General features: G+C 43.3%; 1 protein-coding gene across 1 annotated transcript in view; it reads left to right on the plus strand.

The window, feature by feature from the left end:
- The window catches only part of RETREG1 (reticulophagy regulator 1), a 144,356-nt gene that overhangs the window by 29,128 nt on the left and 92,217 nt on the right, over positions 1-23,011 (plus strand). Inside the window, exons 2-3 of the mRNA XM_004059019.5 lie at positions 15,961-16,067; positions 22,597-22,627. Coding sequence (XP_004059067.3) covers positions 15,961-16,067; positions 22,597-22,627 — 138 coding nt within the window. The remainder of the gene's footprint in view (positions 1-15,960; positions 16,068-22,596; positions 22,628-23,011) is intronic.

A 23,011-nucleotide genomic window follows, 5' to 3' on the forward strand; every position in this document is an offset into this window, starting at 1 on the left:
AGAGGCCTCAGGAAAAACCAAACCTGCAGACAGCTTGATCTTAGACTTCCAGCCTTCACACAAATTGTGAGAAAATAAACTTCTGTTGTTTAAGCCACCCTGTCTGTAGTGTTTTGTTCTTGCAAAGTAATACAGTTGGCCCAAGAGATGTAAAAGCCTCAGTCCCAGCTCTGGAAGTGATTGCTCTGGTCTCAGACTGGGAGCAGTGGGGAGGGGGGTCTGGACACATGAAATCTTACTGTGGAGCCCAGGAACTTGGCAAGGAACAGTCCACTGTATGTGTCTGTGATCTTGAACAGTAGGTTATTAGGGTGTGATCAAGATTCATTCACCTGGAAAGGGATTGGCTGGAGCTGGGTAAGCAGACCCCTGGCAGGGCTTCCGGCAAAGAGGGGAATGAGAAGGATCAGGCTTGCTGCGGGAGAACCAGGCAGAACAATTGAGCACACCCAAGGTAAGAGTGGGTGCCACATGGATGCATGTGGCTAGAGTCTAGTTCTTTGCATCCTTGGTTGGAGTTGGAGAAGCAAAATCATCTTCTACAGCTGTGGCAATGCCATCAATCTCAGAACTGTAGAATATCTGAATTTCTTTTTGGGACCCTGGACAGGGTCAGGTATATTGGAATGGGTTCTTGAACAGACTGTAGACATGAACTGATGAGTGGGTGACCACAACTGAATGAAGATTTGAAAGATAGATGTCCACATGACAATTGCTTTTCAACTCTGCTCTCTGGAACAGTCTGGTACATTGAGATTGGCTGATTAAAGCAGGATGCCAGGGAACCCTACAAATGATGTTTAAATGGAGCGGTGGACTCTGAGTCAAGAAGACCCAAGTTTATATTCTGACTCCATGATTTTGGACAAACTGCTCCAACCTAATCTATTTATGGATATATAATTTCCATGTATCTAAATTCATCATGTTGTTTAGGAACATTACATGCGATGGAGATGTGAAAATACCCAGCTAAGGTGGGCTTTGATTACACATCAACTTTTTTTCTGTAGTGGGCATGCCTAGGAAGGTTCCTTGAATTCATTACTGTGTGTCTTGCTTCTCTCCCCATCACTCACCCAAGAGCTCTTCTTCTCAGAAGCCTTTTCAGCACCTATCACTATGCCTTATTCCCAGTTGCAAAGGACTGAGTGTCTCCTTTTGTCCCTGCATTCTTATGTTGAAACCCCATCACCAATGTGATGAGAGGAAGCCTTTGGGAGCTGATTAGGTCCGGAGGGTGGAGCCCTCATGAATGGGATTAGTGCCCTTTAAAAGAGACCCCAGAGAGATCTTTTGCCTCTTCTACCACGTGAGAACACAATGAGAAGTTGCCATCTCTGAATCAGAAAGCAGGTCCTCACCAGACACTGAATCTGCTAAGGCCTTAGTGTTGGACTTCCCAGCCACCAGAACTATGAGAAATAGATTTCTGTTGTTTATAAGCCACCCTGCCTGTGGTATTTTGTTACAGCAGCTGGAATGGACTAAGACACCAGTATGTGCGTGTGTTTATGTGTGAAGGAAGAGGCCCCAAAGCTCAGTTTAATATTTGGATCTGTTACACCACATTCTCTAGAACTAGAGTTTATAGAATCAGATAATATTTGAATGGGAAAGGCCCTGAGACACCTTCGCAGTCCAGTGGTTTGTAAATCTGACTGTTAGCATGTAGGTTCCTATACCTCTCCTTGGAGCTCTGACCCACCCAGTCCAGAGTGGGACCCAGGAATCTGCAATTTCTAAAAATGCTTGTGACCAGTCGAAGTAAAAAAAATGCCCCAAGTAATTCTGATGATGATGAGGCAGTTTTAGGAAGGGCTTATCTAGCCAGTGCCTTAATTTAAAGATGAAAATACCGAGGCAGAGGATGTGGAGGTGTTTCTCACTGGCCATGCTAGACGTTCCACCTAGCTGTGATTAGGGTCCCACATTCATATTGTAAGTTCCCACTGGGCAGACACAAAGATGCCATTTGCATAAAAGATGACACAAAGATTTCCATTTGCATAAAAACCCAGCTGCCCATTACCATGGCTTCCTGACCTTCATGAGTTTCTTTCTTTCTTCTCTGTACCTCCTGCCACACTGTTTCTTCCTTTCTTCCCTCTTACCATCCTGCACGACATTGCAGTGTATGACTTTGATCTGTTATTCATTTTTCTTATAGCTCCTTTCTATGACTGAATCTGGTAGTTAGTACTTAACTTATGGCTAGCTGATATAGTTTGGATATTTATTGCTGCCCAGATCTCAGGCTGCAATGTGATCCCCATTGTTGGAGGTGGGGTGTGGTGGGAGGTGTTTGGGTGATGGGGGTGGATCTCTCCTAGCTTGGTGCTGTTCTCAAGATAGTAAGTTCTCTTCAAGATCTGGTAGTTTAAATATGTGGCACCCCCTCCCCACACTCCCTCTTGCTACTGCTCCCACCATATGAGATGCCTGCTTTCCCTTCACCTTTCACCATGATCATAAGCTTTCTGAGGCCTCATGAGAAGCCGAGCAGATGCCGACCCCATGCTTCCTGTACAGCCTGCAGAACCAAGAGCCAGTTAAATCTCTTTTCTTTATAAATTACCCAGTCTCAGGTATTTCTTTAGGGCAATGCAAGAATGGCCTAGTACCTAGCTCAGCTGGAGTGGGCTGCAGAACTTGACTCACCCGCCCTGCTTCGAAGTCCCCTTCCCTGCTGTGACCAGGTCAGGTAGAAGGTGGAATAGGAGTGGGCAGGTATTCAATTTATACACTAGGTGGAGCTAAGGAGCACATTGCACTGCCCTAGGGTGCCCCTGACTTGATTTACCCATGGCTTTTCTCATAATTCCAGTGCAAGGGTGCACAGTAGAGCATGCTCAGTTTCTCTTTGCCTTGACCTCAGATGGCCTTGGTTCCATCCTAGCCATGCCCTTGGTTTCTCCTACTCTTTAGGCACAAGAACGCAAACAGAATACAAACTCCCTGCTGCTCCTCCCTACTGTCTCATCTGTTTGTCCACCACGCCTTGCTGACCTGGGCACATTCCCTGAATTCACTGGATTATCATGATGTGCTTCTCCTAGAGTAAGGTTATTCCCCTCCTCCACTGCAGCAGACTCTGATTGTTACTACCCAGCATTTCCCTGTGATTGATATCTTCCAGAATTTCTCATCTCTTTAGAGAAAGAAGTCTATTACCTACCACCCTCTTTTCCTCTCCTCTGATGCTTATAATTCATTTCCTTGGCCATCACAACTAAAGAAGTACTTCTCTAGGGAAAAAAAAAGGCTTCTGAGTTCCATTTAATCCTGGATTTGCAATTAAATTGTTATTGCTTTATCTCACTCCATTTTCTGATGATTGTCCTTTCCAAATTATTTAAAACTATGTATTTGTTCATGTTTAAGAAATGTACCCCCCAGCCAACACACATACATGTTTTAAACAGCTCTGAAACTGGGATACATATTACAATTGAGAGGGTCTTTATTTTTTTGGCAGCTTTTTTTCCTTAATAGTGCATAATTTAATTTCACACAGCATCTTCAGTTACTCATTTTGCAGAATCTGCATAAAAGGCCAGGAGAAATTAAAGCCAACTTTAGTTGAAACTCTGAATTTTGTGATATTACGATAGATGGCTGCAGGTATGTCTAACTCTTGAGAAGATAATTATCTTCCAGCAAAATGTGATGATCTGGACTTTGAATAATGTTTGGTAAATCATTATGCCTTATGAGACCCTTTTTTTCTTTCACAATTAGAGCCACCATAATATTAAATAAAGCCAGGAGATGTTAAGACCTCAGTTTAGGGCTAGGTCTACAGTTATATATATTTCATTTTTTAAAATCATTTATTCAATATTTAATGAACATTTAAATTGAATGGAGGGATTGCTACTTGACCGTTAAGATCCTTTCTGGCTTTCATATTCAGTGATTCTGATTTTCTGTGTAAAATCTTAATTTTTTAAATTTCAATATATTTTTGGGGAACAGGTGGCATTTGATTACCTGAATAAATTCTTTAGTGGTGATTTCTGAGATTTTGGTGCACCCATCACTGGAGCTGTGTGCACTACCCAATATGTAATCTTCTATCCCTCACCCCCCTCCACCCTTTCTTCCAAGTCTCTGAAGCCCATTGTGTCATTATTATGCCTTCGTGTCCTCATAGCTTAGCTCCCACTTATGAGTGAAAACATACAATGTTTGGTTTTCCATTCCTGAGTTACTTCACTTAGAATAATGGTCTCCAATTCCATCCAGGTTGCTGCGAATGCCATTATTTCATTCCTTTTTATGGCTGCAGTTATGTATATTTCAGTAAAAGAAAGTGAAACCCTATTTTTGGATCTCCATTTTAAGAGTTACAGCAAATAATGCAGATTCATTTCCATGTAAGAACTATGAAGAGTTCCAATGCTTTTATCCATAGATGGTCTTTCTTTGAAGACAAAAAAAATATGTTTTAGCTGTTGATAGCATTCATTTCATAGTACAGAATGGGTTGTGCTTTACTCAGAAATGAGGGTTAGGTTTTTACACATGGAAAGAACTAAGTCTTGTGTTTTTTATCCATTACCAAACAAGATTTGTGTGTGTATGAACTATTTTTCTTTGCTTTATAGGAAATTTATCCTATTAAGCCATTTAATTTGGCCTTGCAAAACTCATCATGGAGTAATGGAAAATTTTCCTTGTCAAATGGATACATGACTAGTCAAAAAATTATACATATGTATATTATATATATGTAAAATATATATATTGAGACAGAGTCTTGCTCCATCATCCAGGCTGGAGTGCACTGGCGTGATCTTCACTCACTGCAACGTCCAGCTCCAGGGTTCAAGCGATTCTCCCACCTCTGCCTCCTTAGTATCTGGGACTACAGGTGCATGCCACCACGCCCTGATGCTTTTTTTTTTTTTTTTTGTATTTTTGGTAGAGATGGGGTGTTACCATTGTTGCCCAGGCTGGTCTTGATTGAACTCCTGGGCTCAAGTGATCCGCCTGCCTCAGCCTCCCAAAGTGCTGGGATTACAGCTGTGAGCCACTGTGCTCAGCCAAAAAATATTTTTTGTAGTTAGCCACTGAGTGCAGGTCAACAGAAGGTTACTCGAGTACCTTCACTTTATTTTTCATCGTGTAAATTGTCCACATAGCCCAGCACCTGTCCCTGCTCTCTGGCCGGCCTGGCTGCTTTGCTGTGACCTCCTGCATTGCTGAGCCTGAGCAGACACAGATGTCTGCCCAGAGCAGCCACACCTAGAGCTCCATGTGGGTATGGAATGCTCAAGAATCAATAAAGGCACAAGGAGGCACAAGGAAGGGCCAAATGGCAGGGGTCCGAGTGATCCATGTAGAGAGAGGGAAGATGCTGGCTTACCCAAGAGTAAATTATTTCGACAGCCCGTCATTTTCCCTGCTGGGCATCTTTGTGGAATGAGTGCCCTCACTCTCGGGTCTTCTGAGCGGCCAGTGCAGACTAATTTTGATATTCGTCAAAGCCTGAAATTTGATAGGAAAATGTTCCTCTTAAAATCATGGTGCGTTCTGATGTGCAAATAAGCCAGGGATTACCCAGGCCGTTTTTTTTTTCTTATTTTATTTTTTAACCATGAGCAGAGGGTTTCCCCTGACAGTTTGGAAGCTTTCTCTGCATCTTCACCTGCTGCCCTGACACTCTCCTTTGTCTCTGAGCATAAGGAAGGGATCTTAATTCTTCCCTGACCCAGATATCTGAATAGAGACCAGTCCCATAAACTATCCCATCAATACCAAGTGGGATAAGGCAGTTGGTTACTTGAAAACCAGATTAAAATTCAAAATAATGTTACTGAATCTGGGAATGGAATAGAAAAAAAAATAGGAGAAATAAAAATAAGAAAAAAAGCAAATAGACACATTTATCAAATATAGGCTGTGGTCATCACAAACTAAACATGAGTCACCTGGGTGATATGGTTTCTTTTTTAGAGCAATCATCACATTACTATATAGAAATAGGCCCTAACTTGCTAAAAGAACGTGCATATGGTGATTTAGAGAACTGTACCTTTCCAATTGTAGCTAAACCACACAGTATGTCTTTCTATGACAAATGGGGGTATTTATTATACACATAGACTTTTATGTATTTATGTATAGCATAGAATTGTCATATATAATGTTTACCTATCATGTATATGTATATTATAATGGTCATATATAATGTTCGCTTTAGTTTCCAAAGTTTGAAATATGCTTTTCAGATAAAAGTTGTATCCTATTCAAAAAATAGCTAATGCGTGCTGGACTTAATACCTAGGTGATGGGTTGATAGGTGCAGCAAACCACCATGGCACACGTTTACCTATGTAACAAACCTACACATCCTGCACAGGTACCCTGGAACTTTAAATAAAATAAAATAAAATATTTTAAAAGGTTGTATTCTATTCAGCTAAAAGAACATGTAACTCTCACTAAATAAATGGTATTTTAATTTAAAAATGTATCGTAGTTTTTTTTCTTTTAATTGGTTATAAAAAGGCCATCAATCTATAGAGAGATGTTTGTGATGGCTGGAGACTTAGGGATTGGTGGAAATATTGCTTCTACTCACTTGGGTTCTAGGATCCATTGATGTGGTCACAAGTCCCTGGGCTAATTCGGATAAAGACAAGGGCCAGTGGTCCTGTGTGTGTGTTTTGTGTGTGTGTGTGTGTTGTGTTTCTGAACTCAAAACGTATTTTAAGGATAAAAAAGCCTTTATTGGTCACTGTGATGGGGATCTTACCTGGAAGATCCAGTGAGGATGGGGCTGGCTACATGAGAGAGTGATCTAGACAGCCATCCAGGGCCTGGGGAAGGCTGTCACTTGGGGATGAATGCTCTGTGGTTGTCATCTTGTGATTCTTATCACTGTGTTCTTTGAATTTGTGTTTTGTAAGTGAAGTGTGAGGGGGCAGTGGAACATGCACAGGGGATTGGAGCCTCAGCTCACGTGCAGTCCTGCCTCCCACTGGCCTCCCTCTCCATCTCCCCATTCCCCAGGATGGGTTCTTGACCACCCACTTCTTGCCCTGGCGCTGCCCAGCCTCTCCCTTCCAATCTCACCCTGTGTGATTGCCCAGGGCAGTGGTCAGTTGCATCAACAGGGGAGGCTTGTGTTCCACTGTGGCTGTCTACCCCTTGAGAAGGCCTGAACATGAGGGGCTGTGTGCCCTGCAGCTGCCAGGCAGGTGGTGACTGTCATCACCTAGGCTGGCAGCAATGTGTTGCATTCAGCGGGTGACTAGGCACGGGCCTCTCACCTGTCCTGGATCCAGGTCCTGAACATGCCCTGGAGTGGAAGTTGCAATATCTTGGGGATCCCCCGTTTGTCTGGGAAGGGGGTTATTGACTTCCTTAGCCCAGGTGAGGTCTCTGCATTTTCACTTATCCTGGGCTTTGAAAATTAAGGCAACCCTCTAGTGAGGATGGCACACATGCACAGACCTCCCTCTTCCAAGTCTGTACTCGATCGCCCTGCCCTCATGGTCTTCTGGGCAGCCTGTACTTTGACCACACTCCCCCTCATGATAATTATTCTGCAGCTTTCCAGAGCCCTCTGACAGCCTGTGTGTGGCTGTTTTCCCTTCGGAATTCCTCCATGGTTACTACACGTTTCTGTGGATTCTATGAATGGGCAGATCAGCAAGGTGACCCTGGGGCTTTGGTTCAGGCTGCACCCCATGATGTTTTTGGCAGAGTCTGATGGTATTTAGTTCTTCTACAGAGAACTATTAGATACTTCAAAATAATTTTCAGCAGCAGTCAAGCAAATCTGCACTTATAGACACTTAGCTCTTCAGAATGCTGGAGGCTTCAGCAAGGTGTTTCAGAAAAGCTAATTCTGTCTTTGTGGATAAGATGGAATGATATGGGCAAGCACATAGTGGCAGACTGGATTGTCTGCTGACTAGTAATCTAGGTAATAGGGAGTGACACTCTGCTAATAGGGAGTGACAGGACTCCAGTACCGATCAATAGCTTTGATCAGTAGTGTGGATGAGGACTGATGACATCCAGATAGAACATGCATGGTGTTCTGAAGCTGGACAAGAGAACAGATGTGATTGATGTCACCACTAAAGTCCATAGGTTTGAATGTAGGACGTGTCAAACAAGAACAAACTGCATAGGACATATTTAGATTCAAAAATGGTATCTGAAAAATAGAACCCTTGGGGATTTTAACTGCCTGTGAATTCAACTTCATCCAGCATGCTGATGGAACTGTTAAAATTTTTTTAAAAAGCCATGCCAAAATGAGTTGAAAACTTATGTCCATACAAAATCCTGCACATGGATGTTTATAGCAGCTTTATTCATAATTGCCAAAAATTGGAAGCAACCAAGGTGTCCTTCAAAAGGTGAATGGATAAATTTTAGTATATCTTATAATGGAATATTATTCAGTGATCAAAATAAATGTACTATCACGCCACAAAAACACTCAGAGGAAGCTTCAATGCATTTTGCTAAATGAAAGAAATCAGTAGGAAAGAGCTACATACTGTGTGATCACAACTATAGAACATTCTGGAAAAGGCGAAACTATGGAGACAGTCAAAAGATCAGTGGTTGCCAAGAGCTTGGGCGAGACAGGGATGAATAGATGGAGGACAGGGGACTTTTACGGCAAGAAAACTATTCTGTATGATACTATAATGGTGGATATATGTCATTATGCATTTGTCAAAACCCATAGAATGCTCTAAAAACTGCTCTAAAATATATAAAAAAAGAAAAGGCTGTAAATTGGTGCCAGTCCTTCCAGCTCTTTTCATGTGGGAGCAGGCAGATTAAGAGGCAGACACTCATGCCCAGCAGCCATTTAGCAGAATGGCAAGAGCTGGCTTAGAGCCAGGCTGCCTGGATTCATGTCCTGGTCCTGCGTCTCCTTTGTCTTGGGGCCTTGAGCAAGTTTCTGAGCCTCTTTGCTCTTCTGTAAAATAGGTTTAATGACGATCCCTTCCTGAAGGGATACAGGATTAAATGAGTGACTCCATATAAAGCTCTTAGAACAGTCCTGTGCTCACTGAACATCAGCTGTGCTATTTATCCTGCATTTGGTTCTGGGATTCATAACTTGTGCCTCAGAGTGGAGGAGACAAAGGTTAAGGGTAACCTCTCTAATTCAGGCTCTAGTCTTGTGGCTCTCTTGCGGTTCCCTTTGGGTACCCTGTTCCCCAGCCTGGAATGCATTGGTCTCTTTTCTACCTGGCCAAATCAGATGTCTTTCAAAGTCAAAGTGTAGATGCCACCTTCTCTAGAGCTTTCTCTGGCTGCTTTATGTAGTTACTGGCTCTGTTTTCTGCCCCCACAGCATCCTGAATAGCACTTTGGTTAAACACAGTTGTTTACCTGTCTGCTTTCCTGGCTTTGCAGGGGGAAGGCTGGGATTTAGTCGCCAGTGTTTTCCCAGCAGCTAGCCCAGTGTGTGACAGATGCTGTGAATGGAATGAAAACAGAATTCCCTGCCTCCCCCAGTGGAAATTGAATGCTGCAAGAAATGTTGAGCTTCCTGGCATGAGATCTATTTAAGTAGAGGTGGTTGATTGCAGCTGAGGGGATTTGTGGATCAGATGAAAGTAAATCAGATGACCTCTGAGCTCCTTCCAGCTCTGTGATTCTGTGACAGTCCTTCTCTGAGTGATGCCACAGCGTGCCAGTGTCAGGATCGCCCACGCCCAGCAGATGGGGATTGTTTTTTGATGTCCTTACAGGACAGTTTCCATGTAAAGATCAGTTAGAAACAATTTTGTTCAATTACTTTTTAAAGAAAAATTTTGATTTTATAAAATTACAAATTTAAAACTCATTTTTCTTTGAGCTTTCCATTTTAGCTAACAAAACATTATTTTGTTTATAAATCTAGCAAATTGTAACAATGTTCAAGAGAGTCTGTTTCATTAAATAATAAATGATTGCTTTATTAAGTGATTAGTTTTATTAGAAAGTTGAGTTATATTCCTTTGAACATTTTAAACTGCATTTGTAAATGTTATATTTTCTATATCCCTTTGAAGTACTTTATTATCAGAATAACTAAGATTGCGCCAAAGACCTGAGAGGCGACCTGAATAAGACGGGGTAGCTGGAGCATCAGTAAGGATAACCCTGCAGTGACTGAAACACGTCAAATATGTTCAAACTCTTGAGTTCATAATAACAGGAAAAAAAGGAATAAGAAAACGTATGAGTCTGTTTTCACGCTGCTGATAAAGACATACTCGAGACTGGGTAATTTATAAAGAAAAAGAGGCTTCATGGACTCACAGTTCCACGTGGCTGAGGAGGCCTCACAATCATGGTGGAAGGTGAAAGACACGTCTTACATCTTGGCAGGCAAGAGAGAATGAGAGCTAAGCAAAAGGGGTTTCCCCTGACAAAACCATCAGATCTCGTGAGACTTACTCACTCCCACGAGAACAGTATGGGAGAAACCGCCCCTGTGATTCAATTGTCTTCCACTGGGTCCCTCCCACAACACATGAGAATTAGGAGAGCTACAGTTCAAGATGAGATCTGGGTGGGGACACAGCCAAACCATATCAGTTACCTTTAGAGGACACTAGGGAACTGCTTCACTATCTTGAAAAAACCGGTAAAATAAAGGGAAGAACTCAAGAACTGATGCTGCCTTTCCGACAAGCTCCACCTGTCAGTGTAATTGGACATTGATGAGGGGAAGTTTCTCGTTATAACTGTGATCCAGCTATTACCCGAAGCAGGAGTGAAGGGCCGTCACCCCTTGTAGCCTCTGAGGAATCAGTCACTAGACAGGGATTGTCTGTGGCTGCCAATAGTGCAAGTGTAGCCACCAAGACATCCAGACAGTCTGCGTGTCTCTTGATGGAAACAGGCACTACCACCTATCTTTGGGTTTTATAGGAAAAAAAAAAAAAAAAAAAGAACCTAAGTCTTATCAAGCCTCTAGATCCACCTGCCAACTTATAGGCTACACAAAAGATCAAGGAAAATGTTAAACCAAATCACAAGGATACAACAAAGATTCCCAGAATCTGGAAAACTTTATTGGACAAATGAGCCTGACAGCAAGGGACCTATAAGGGTCCAGGACACTTAAAATCCACATCTGCCAATTTCAGCAGATGATTTTTTCAGATCCTGTTTCAGTCTGTGTGTGTGTGTGTGTGTGTGTGCGTGCACACAAAAATGAGTGGGGAAATATGAACCTTGATGGGATATTCGATGACATTAAGAATTAAAGTAATTTTTTAGATGTGATGGTGGTATTGTTATTTGGTTAAAAATATCTTGTTTTTGGCCAGGCGCGGTGGCTCCTGCCTATAATCCCAGCACTTTGGGAGGTGGAGGCGGGCGGATCACCTGAGGTCAGGAGTTCGAGACCAGCCTCAACATGGAGAGACCCCGTCTCTACTAAAAATACAAAATTAGCCGGGCGTGTTGGTACATGCCTGTAATCCCAGCTACTCGGGAGGCTGAGGCAGGGGAATTGCTTGAACCTGGGAGGCGGAGGTTGCGGTGAGCCAAGATTGTGCCATTGCACTCCAGCCTGGGCAACAAGAGCGAAACTCCGTCTCAAAAAATAAATAAATAAAAAAAAATAAAGATACAAAAACTAGCTGGGCATGGTGGCATGCACCTGTAGTCTCAACTACTCAGGAGGCTGAGGCAGGAGAATTGCTTGAACCTAGGAGGTGGAGGTTGCACTGAGCCAAGATTGCGCCACTGCCCTCCAGCCTGGCGACAGAGCAAGACTCCATCTCAAAAAAAAAAAGAAAAAGAAAAAATCTTGTTTTTGAAGATAAATGGCAGTATTTGCAGATTAAATTACATGATGTTTGGGATTTGCTTCAAATAATTTCGGGGGAAGGATGAGCTTATTGGGTGGGAATATGGAAGAAACAAGATTACCCATGAATGGGGAATTGTTGAAACCGGGTTTATTACACTCTGGCCTCTCTTTTTGTGTACGTTTGAAGTTTACCAAAACAAAAACTTTTTCAAAATTCCTTCATCTAATAACACAAACCCTCCCAAATATTAGGTACTACTTGAAAAATGAATAAAGAATAAACTCGTGTTTGTAAGATTTTAAATTTCCAATCGCAAGTCTAAATTACTCAGCTACATATTTTGAAGTGGAGCCCTGAGACAAATCATCTTAAACATTATAAATAATTAAAGTACCAAAAGTGCTCAGATTTTTCTAAATACAGATTATTCTCTTAGGGTTTCGTTTCTCAAACATGTTCATATGACACTAACCCACCAAAGAATCAAATATGTAGTCCCATACAGTTTGGCATTACCTTGCTAAGCAATGTTGGGCTTGTCTTCTCAGTGGACCGAGGATTCTTGATGACCAACAAGACCTTGGCCAATATGCCAACTGGGCCCTTGCCCAGGACAGAATAGACAGACATCCCGAGTGCTCTTTGGAGTTGCTGTGGCAATGCCTTCCAAATGAAGTCTGGCAGCCAGGCCTGTGGGTTGCAGTCCTGGCATTACCTAATTTTCTTTTTTATTATTCTTGGAAGTTTGTAACTTCCACTAAGAGAATAACTAATGGCCTTTGTGCTTTGGTTGGTTTTGCATTTCACTGGTTTTGAAAAGATGCTTAAATGGCTTCCTGGCCAGCTCCAAAGACTTTTAAACTTGAGGGAGCTTTCTGTCTGTGCTAGGGCTTTGCCTGACCCTGCAAAGAAAGCCATTCTAAGGAAGCATGCTGTTCGAACATTTGCAGGTTCTGTCTCATGCCATGTGAGCCGAGCTGCGCATTACAGCTCATTAGTGGGCCCTGAGTCAGGCGAGTGATTCACAGTCAGCATTTAAACGCGTAATAGAATTGAATGGAAAAAGTTGAACTGCATTATGAGTTGTAAGGAAAAAATTTTTCAAAACTTGTTTTTCATTTATATGTATGTAAATATAAATGAGTTTCTTATTGTGGGTCACTATGAAATCTGCCACTTCAACGTGAGGTCGGGAAAACTGGGAGCACCCAGAACATGAACAAGAGCAAGAATGAATCCTGAATTGAGAGTGAGGAGGCTGGCCCCAAACCAAGCAAACACCAGAATGCAACCTTGCTTAAAACAAACAAGAGCTACAAAAATAGAGCAAGTGGTGGCTCCTTAGGGGAGGGACAAATTTAGTGGAGGAACAAATGATTGTTGCTAAAGACATGGACTGCGGCATTTTATTCTGTAACTTGTGTCTTTTATGTCTGTTCCATCTTACTATGCTCCTAATTCACCATTCCCTTTTGGTAGCACAGTGCTTGGTGCAATTAGGCAATCAATAAATATTTATTAGATGCAAATGCTAGTAATCAAACCACCTGTTTCAGGGGGCCTGGGAGGAGGAGCTTGGGGCCTGGGAATCTACATTTTAACAAGTTTTCCAGGCAGCCAACCTGGCAGCAGTTGCAGACTGTTATTTAAGAAACACTGACCTAGTCCACCTGCTCATTTTGCTGGCCCAGGCCATACAAACAGCATTTGAACCAGTGAGAGCTTGGGTTGGCCACCTTCTGGTGAAGGGCTCTACCCACCACGTCACCCAGCATCTCATGTTGATCTGCTTTTCACCAAACATACTGCATGACCTTCTAGTAGGTGGTCTGGACTCCATGCTTCCTCCCTACACCGTCACATCCTTCCTGTTGCCCTCAGACATTTCCCTAAATCACCCATCATTTCACTTCCCTGCTCTATACCTTTGACTTTCTCTCTATTGCTTGTAGCATAAGACTTACTGCGCATTCTGCTTGACACAGTCTTCCCTGATCCTATCTCCCCAATCTTGTCTCTCTGCCAGTCTCTGAACCCTCTCCTTTTGCTTTCTCTTCCTGCTGAGGCCACCCCAGATTACTCGATGTGCCACAGGTACCTCACCCTTTCCTGAGTCTGATCTTCTGTTCATGTTGTATTCTCTAATTGGAGGAGCCTCTATTTTCATCTGAATTGCATCCACCTCCCCAGACCCAGTTAAGTGCCGCTTCTATAAAAACTTCCCAGCCGGGCGTTGTGGCTTGTGCCTGTAATCCCAGCACTTTGGGAGGCCAAGGCCAGCGGATCACCTGAAGTCAGGAGTTTGAGACCAGCCTGGCCAACACGGTGAAACCCTGTCTGTACTAAAAATACAAATAAATTAGCTGGGCGTGGTGGCGGACACCTATATTTCCAGCTACTTGGGCGGCTGAGGCAGGAGAATTGCTTGAACCTGAGAGGAGAAGGTTGCAGTGAGCCAAGATCGTGCCACTGCACTCCAGCCTGGGTGGCAAGAGTGAAACTCTGTCTCAAAAAAAAAAAAAAAAAAAACCCAAAAACCAATTAAAAAAAAAAAACCATTCCCTGCTTTGGAGCGAATCCATCCTCCCTCTCCCTGTGCCTCTCCTTGTTCTCCGCACATTTCTGTGACAGCACCTAAGCCTTGCCTGCCTTGGACTTTGTCAGCTTGGCCCGTGTTTGTCTGATGAGAAAGCAAGTTTGCAGAAGGCAGTATTCGTGTGTTCTTTACTTCTCTTTATAGCCTTGCAAACAGTCTTAAACATTTATTAAATTAATTTTTCTATGAGTTCTGATTCTATCAAAGTTAATATTCATTGGCAGCTTGGCCAATTAACTTGTGTAAACAGACCTCTAATCTCATGTGAAGGCTCAACGCTCTTTGTGACTTCTTTGCCATTCACTTCTTTATAAACACACCCAAAAAAAGCACTGCAGGGTTTGTGCGCTGCTCATGGTCAATAATTTTTAGTTTGTTTCCCTGCAGAGAGGAGGTAGACAGGTAGCAAAAGGGGAGCATGATCTTAAAGAGAAAGAGTTAGCAAACTGGATCTTCAATAACTACTTTTTTTTTTTTTTTTTTGAGACAGAATCTCACTCTCTCACCAGGCTGGAGTGCAGTGGTGCGATCTTGGCTCACTGCAACCTCCGCCTCCCGGGTTCAAGTGATTCTCCTGCCTCAGACTCGGAGTAGCTGGGACTGCAGGCGCACGCCACCACGCCTGGCTAACTTTTGTATTTTTAGTAGAGACGGGGTTTCACCATGTTGGCCAGGATGGTCTCAATCTCTTGACCTTGTGATCCGCCTGCCTCGGCCTCCCAAAATGCTGGGATTACAGGTGTGAGCCACCACGCCCGGCCAATAACTGCTGTTTTTAAGAGATGAGGGTGGGAGTAGTTAGAGAAGTGAATAGGGCGTAAATGAAAACACAAGACAGGGTGGTGACTAAAGGGCCTCTGTAGTGCAGCCCATTCATGTCTGTTAGAGAGTCCTGCAGCTTGGCTCTGCAGCCCATCCTAACTCTGTTTCAGGTCACTTCCATTCTCCATTGGCTATTGGAGAAGCCCGGCACTGGGAGCAATATTTTGGTCCATGCCCGAGATAGCAAATCCTCTGCCCAAAATTGGAGGGTAGAGCAGAAAGCTTAGCACAAAAGTGCACAGGCTCAGACACTTTCATTTTGCTGACTTTGATGCCTATTAAGTAACTTTCATGCAGTCACACACTGGGGTGATTTTGAAAAGTGAAATCATGCCAGGCACAGTGGCTCACGCCTGTAATCCTAGCACTTTGGGAGGCCGAGGTGGGTGGATCGCTTGAGGACAGGAGTTCGTGATGAGCCTGGCCAACATGGCGAAACCCTGTCTCTACTAAAAATACAAAAATGAGCCTGGCGTGGTGGCTTATGCCTATAATCCCAGCTACTTGCGAAGCTGAGGCAGGAGAATCACTTGAACCAGGGAGGCAGAGGTTGCAGTGAGCCGAGGTAGTGCCATTGCACTCCAGCCTGGGCAACAGAGCAAGACTCTGTCTCAAAAAAAAAAAGAAAAAAAAGTGAAATCATTATTGAATGCATTTTTTGTTTCTGTGGCAGGAAGTAAACCCAATTTTGAAAAGGTTAAAAATCCTCAAATTGAAATACTGATTTGCGTTTTGCTGTTGCAGGTTCCTTGCATTGACTCCATGGAGAGTATATCACCTGATTTCCGTCATGATACTTGGGCGTGTTATTATGCAAATAATAAAGGATATGGTTTTGTCTAGAACAAGAGGTAAGAAAACTCAGATTTTATTTATATGGTATTTAATTTTCTAGACCCTGCATTTCTGATCTTTGTGTAGGCGTATTAGCCAATTAGTCCTTTGAACAGAAGCAAATATAGGCATTGACTTAGCTGTTTTCAATACGATAATTTATTGAGGTGATGCTGTCTTTGTAGCTACTGCTTGTAGGTAAAAGGTTTGTGTGTGCTGGTTTTTCTCTTGGCCTTAAGAGCTATTTTAAATACCATGTTGGTATTTAAGTAGGCTGCAGTGAGGATAACAGTTAAATATTTATTACATCTCACATGATGAAACTGGGCCACTGGAAAATGGACTAGTTTATGTAAAAATTTTCTCTGCCTCAATGAAGAAAAACAACTAATTCAGGGTTTAAAAGCAAGCGATGGTTAAATAATTTTAAAAAATGAGTTGATAATGAAAAATGAATAAATTTTAACATTAAGTTTAAAAGCAAGAGCTTGGTTTAAAAAAAAAATTGGCCTGAGGTGCTTTTTGGGTAATTTGACTGTATTACAAATCTGACTCAAGTCTTTTGCATACTTGGAGGGGCCTCTTGTACCACTGTTCGAGCTAGTTTTTGTAAACTTGGGAAAAGTCCTCCTGGGAATAATTAAGCCCCATAAACTTAAATGTAATGAGATAGATTTTATCAGAAATAGCCACCAGGAGGTTACAAAGAGACATTTAATTTCACTAAATGCACCCCAAATGGAGGGATGCTTTTGGTGGAGGTCCGTGTGGACTGATGTGCATCAGAGCTGCCTGGATTATAGTCCTGGCAGGGATATCTAGGCCTGCCCTATGGGAGGCACCCATCTCCTCCCTGATGGCAACTAGAAGCCAGCGATGTCAGCTGGTACGGATTTACTATCATGGTGTTCTAGGGATCTGCTTGAAATCCAGTTATAAGTCTTTACAGTTTTTAAACTCATCATGTAAACCATCTTTAGATTGTTTTATATTCGTATGTTTCCAGGTTTGAAGATATTTCCTTCCCAAGATTCCGGGAAGGCAAACAAATTTGGTTTTGTGCCCTTAGTGCTTTCTGTGAATCTGTGGATTTCAGTTGTATTCTTCAATGCACTTTTCCTTCTCTCCCTTTTTTCCCTCTCTCTCCATCTTCACTTTCCTTTTTTCTGTTTCAGGGAACAGACACCTAACTCCCCAATTTCAGCCCAAACAGGCACTTGTTGTGATACTTGTTTACCACACATGTATCCAGGTTGCCTTGAGGTGGGGCATCTCCATGCATCAGGGTTTCATGCCAGAGTTCGTCTGTGGATCAGTCCTTGATGATTCTTATTTATCTGCCTTGACTCATATCTGGTAGAGGAGAACCTGTTTTCCTAAATAGACAGTAATATGTTCACCCTCTATAGGAACTCCCTCAGGGAAATCTCAGGACATAAAGCCACTCATACATTTTATCTGCAACCATTTTATCTTGGTGTAGAGTAAGCTAAACATGGACCCAGGAAGCAAGCTGAGCATCTGAGTGTTTTCAGTGTTTCCTCAAATTTGGCCCTAGTCTGGGCACAAGTTATAAGGAATAGACATGTGTGGAAGGCCAAAGGTAAAGCCGAAAGACTTTGCAACTGTCTTTTTCTCACTCCTGGCCCCTCACACACAGATCGTTTCCGCTGTTGACTCATGGGCTTGATATTTATGCAGATGTGGAAATTTCATACTCACAAATTGCAGGAAACCTTTACATTGCAGGGATTACATTGCACTCCTTTAAAAAATTTAAGGTAGTAGAATAGAAAGAATGCCAGCCTAAAGGGCCTCATTTTTGAGCTAGTTCATTCCATTTCCTACCTGTGGAGAAGCCCCATGATAGACTGCATTTGTTTCTGTGGCTGTTGTAATAAATGACCACAAACTTGGTGTTTCAAAACAGCAGAAACATCTTCTCTTAAAGTTCTGAAGGACAGTAGTCCGAAGTCAGTGTCACTGGGCCCAAATCAAAGCGTTGGCAGGACTGCATTCCCTCTGGAGTCTCTAAGGAAGGATCCATTCCTTGCCTCTTGCAGCTCCTGGGAGTTGCGGGCATTCCATGGCTTGCAGCCGCATCACTGCAATCTCTGTTTTCATGCTCACCTGACCTTCTCTTCTGTCTATGTCAAACTTCTCCATCTTCCTCTTGTAAGTACACTTACGATTGCATTTGGGGCCTACCTAGATAATCCAGTGTGATTTTCTCATCTCACATTTCTTAACCTAATTGCCTCAGCAGAGACCCTTTTTCCACTTGAAGTGACAATCACGGATTCCAGGGATTGTGACTTGGTATCTTTGTGAGCTATGAGTCAGCCTCCTATACCATCTGAACCTCTCTGTCCTGTGAAATGGCAGAAAATATCCTCATACCGGCCGGGCGCGGTGGCTCACGCCTGTAATCCCAGCACTTTGGGAGGCCGAGGCGGGTGGATCACGAGGTCAGGAGATCGAGACCATCCTGGCTAACACGGTGAAACCCCGTCTCTACTAAAAATACTAAAAATTAGCCGGGCGTGGTGGCGGGCGCCTGTAGTCCCAGCTACTCGGGAGGCTGAGGCAGGAGAATGGCGTGAACCCAGGAGGCGGAGCTTGCAGTGAGCCGAGATCGCGCCACTGCACTCCAGCCTGGGCGACAGAGCGAGACTCCGTCTCAAAAAAAAAAAAAAAAAAAAAAAAAAAAAAAAAAAAAAAATATCCTCATACCACAGAGCTTTATAAGAGGTCAATAAAAGCGTCAAATAGAAGGGCCTTCAGCATAGTAGCTGTCTACTTCGCCCAGCTGACATGTCATCAGGGCCACATGGGGTTTGTGTGTTCCTGGATCAGTCCGTGTTGAGCCCCTTTCTGTGTTGAGGCCCAACCTGGGTGCTGGGCTCCCCGTGGGGAACCAGACCTCTGTCGAGGCAGAGCCTCCCTGCAATCCTGTAGATCAGGCCGTTGCCCAAGGACAGGCTTTCAGTCTTCACCGGATGACAGTGCTCTGAGTGTAGCATTTCTACTGCATGAAAAATTAAAAAAAAAAAAAAAGAAATGGGAATTATTACTCTGTCTTCCTAGAGCTCTGTTTTCTGTGCTGAAGAAACTCTGGTGCCAGCTTCATCCTCCTTCAGTAGAGTCTCTTAGGACAAAGGCCCATTGGGGAGCCCTGTGAATAGTTGGCAGCAGCCCCATCTCGCAGGCCTCCTAGCGCAGGGTGCTGCTGCTGCGATGAATCAGTCTCTGCAGGGCACGGTTTGGCTTCACGTTAGATCCAGATGCAGTTACGGTAACTCCATGGCTTCAATCAGAACTGCCAGCTGCTCTTGTTAGATGCCCCGGCTTATAGCAACGACAATGGCAATGAAAGGACGACCAAGTCAGCAGTCTCCTCTCCTTCCCTCTCTTCCAACTTCTCTGCTTCCCACGTTTTCTCGCTAAAAATATGAAACTTTTATTGTTGAGAATTTAATTGTATCCTTCCCCCAGTTATTATTTTTGTTTTATTCTCTTAGAAAATTTTTAAGTGTACAGTATTGTTTCCCGTGCATGTTGTTGTATAGCAGATTCTTAGAGCGTTTTCATCTTTGATGACTGCAACTCTGTTCCCATTGAACAGCCAAGTCCCCCTTTCCTCTGTTCCCCCTTCCTCCAGCCCCTGGCAACTGCCATTCTACTTTCTGCTTCTATGACTTTGATGACTCCCAGTTACAATCTTTGATACCATCTTAGGTGCTTAATATGAAATAGATGGATGAGGCCGGGTGCAGTGGCTCATGCCTCCGCATGATCTCAGCACTTTGGAAGGCCAAGGCGGGTGGATCACTTGAGGTCAGGAGTTTGAGACCAGCCTGGTCAACATGGTGAAACCCTGTCTCTACTAAAAATACAAAAAATTAGCCGGGCGTCGTGGTGGGCACCTGTAATCCCAGCTACTGAGGAGACCGAGGCAGGAGAATCACTTGAACCCAGGAGGCAGAGGTTACAGTAAGCTGAGATCACGCCATTGCACTCCAGCCTTGGTGACAGAGTGAGACTCCGTCTCAAAAAAAAAAAAAAAAAAGTCAGTGATATCATCTTGTGAGTGAATGTTTGTGAAACCTGTGGGAGCCCATGTCTATTTTGTATTGCCTGTGAACATCCTCTCGCTGGGATGGATTCCTCTCTCTCCCTCTCTTTCTCATTGTTATGTACCTTGAGTGTGTGCTTCCCTGTATTAACGCCTTTGTCTGAACTCTGGGGAACTCTTCTATGGCCTGGAAAACTCCTCCTGCATCCTGAAACTTTTCCATGACTAGCTTCATTCTCTCTCATTGAGATAGAACCAGTCATATCTGCCCCCCGCTTTCTTTTCTGTTTGTTTGTTTATTTTTAGAATTGGGGTCTCACTGTGTTGCCCAGGCTGGAGTGCAGTGGTGTGATCATAGCTCACTGCAGCCTCGAGCTCCTGGGTCAAGTGATCCTCCCACCTCAGACTCCTGAGTGGCTAGGACTACAGGTGCATGCCACCACACTTGGCTAATTTTCTTTTTTAATTTTTGTAGAGATGGGGTCTTGCTGTGTTACCCAGGCTGGTTTTAAACTCCTGGCCTCAAGTGATCCTCCCGCTTTGGCCTCCCAAAGCACTGGAATTACAGGTGTGAGCCAGTGTGCCTGCCCCCCAGCTCTGTTGAAGATCTTCTCTAGCTACTGCCCTGTGCTGTGGGAGGAGGGCTCAGTGGGTGGCTCTGAGGCTCCCCCAGCCACCTGTGGAGCACCTGTAACCACTGCTGCTTTATACTTTCCTTCCTGTGAAATCTACACTGTCCATTGATGCCTGGCCTCAGCACCCTGGTTGCCATCAACTGTGGTCTCAGTAGGGATTGTGGCCCATGAACTGCAGTCCTTCGTGCACTCACCATTCTCTGTCATTCCAACTTGTACTCTGATAGCTTGTCAGATGGCCTGGATTTGGTTGCCTATCAGGTAGCCTCATCTTTGACCTTGGCCTTTGGAAGCACAGTGTCTCCAAGACCTGCAGAGTCTGCGAGTTAGTTCTCAGTGCACCCTGTCTCCACTCCTCCCTGGCCTTTCGTGCCTGTTGAACCAGCTCTTTGACTCTTGGATGGACTCTTTCCCTGCTAAGTCTCTTGCCACTTGTACTGTTCTTCAGCCCTGCCTTTAGACTGACTTCCTCCCTCCACTCAGCTCCTAACTGGTCCATGCTCAATGACTACAGAGATGCTGTCCTTACCATTCTAAAGGTCCTTGTTTCCTTATCCATCAGCTATACTCATTTCTTTACTTTTTAATAATAAAACAAACAAGCCAATGCCCATCCTATACCATCATCTGCTTTCTCCACTCTTGGCTCCAGGATTGTTAGAGAATTGTCAAATGACAAGCTGAGCTGATGCTTTCCAACTTTCCAACTTTAGTTGAAACCTTATTATTGCTCACAGTCCCCTGCATTCTTTTGAGTTCTCCATTTGTTTTTATATGCAACCTTCCTCCAACAAGTTTGAAGAAGCTTATTTGGAACATAAGCACAAAACTGTTCAAAAGAGGTCTAGAAGAGGAGCAAGAGTCTAACCTGGTAACCACTGATTGATCAACAGATTTATCCACATGCCTATTGGCAGCCAAGGCAAAAAGGAAAACCACATCAATTGCACAATTCTAATTATTTGAAAAAAATGAAGGAAGCAATTTTGAGACACTTATTTCTGGAAGTAAAGGTTAAGAAGGATTTATCCCATAGATCTTGATAGGGGATATTGAAAAACATAAGGGACAACACATTTGGCTTTTTGTTAGATGGAAAATGCAGAAGCTTCCTCATGATCATTTCTTACATTGAGCTGCATTAAAGCTGGTAGCTGGGAGTATAATATCAAGATGTAGTCAAATAAAGACATTGATTGGAAAATTAAGAAAGCAAATTAGATCTAGGTGTGCATATGTATATGTGTGTGTGTGTGTGTATTTTATGTTTTATATTGATTTCATTTGCACCTACATAAAAGTCAAAACATCTAAACAATGAATAGATAAAAATCTCCTTTTTTCAAATAACAGTTGTCTTAGTTCTCCTTTTGTCGGCACCATGTCAAGACTCACCTTAAATGCCATTTCTATTATTGGCGCTTTTTGAGCAGCTGCATTTTCTCTCTTCCCTGAACTCACATGGTGTGTGCCTCCCTCTTGTGTAGTTAGTTCCTATACTGCCTATCTTGGTTCATATTTACTTGGGTTCATATTTTGTCTGCCCCAGGGGACAATGAAGTCCCCGAGGCAGGGTCCATGTATTATAGAGTGTCCTATCTCCCACGGTACTCACCCAAGTGTTTTACATGTAGTAGGATCTCAATAAATATATGTGGACGAATTGCCTGAATTAGCCATGGTGCCAGCAGTGTACACTGTATGACTTGATGGTGTCCTGAGTGTTAGAGATCTGAGCATTCCACTTTAAATAGCTTGGGCTAGTTCAGAGTTGAGAAATATTTCAGGAGAAAAATACCTCTGTTAAGTTTCACATTTTGCTTCTCCCTGTTGCAGGTGCACAGTTGTGGAGAAGCCTCAGTGAAAGGTAGGGAACTTTCTTTCCGTGTTGTGCTTAATGGAGGGAGGGTGAGGGAGGGGACTGAGCCACCAAGATGTAGCTCTGAAATAGAATTTTAGTGACAGGAATCTAAATCCAAGAGTAATTTACCAGAGTGGGAAAATGAAGAAAAATACCATCAATCGGAGGCCAAGGATGAAGTTGGGCCTCATTCTAGGAAGTGCTGTGTATCTTGCTATGATACTGGGCAACATGAATTTGTGAGAATCATAATGTGTGAGGATTTGGAAGGGAGGGGAGGGAGGCATTTTCTTTTGGGATTTCCTTTCAGACTCATTTTTGGGATGTGAACAAAACTGCTGTATTGGGAGAACAGGGCTGCATGCACTCAGTTGGAGAAGGCTGCTGGAA

Source organism: Gorilla gorilla, chromosome 19, assembly GCF_029281585.2.
Source record: "Gorilla gorilla gorilla isolate KB3781 chromosome 19, NHGRI_mGorGor1-v2.1_pri, whole genome shotgun sequence".
Classification (NCBI taxonomy): domain Eukaryota; kingdom Metazoa; phylum Chordata; class Mammalia; order Primates; family Hominidae; genus Gorilla; species Gorilla gorilla.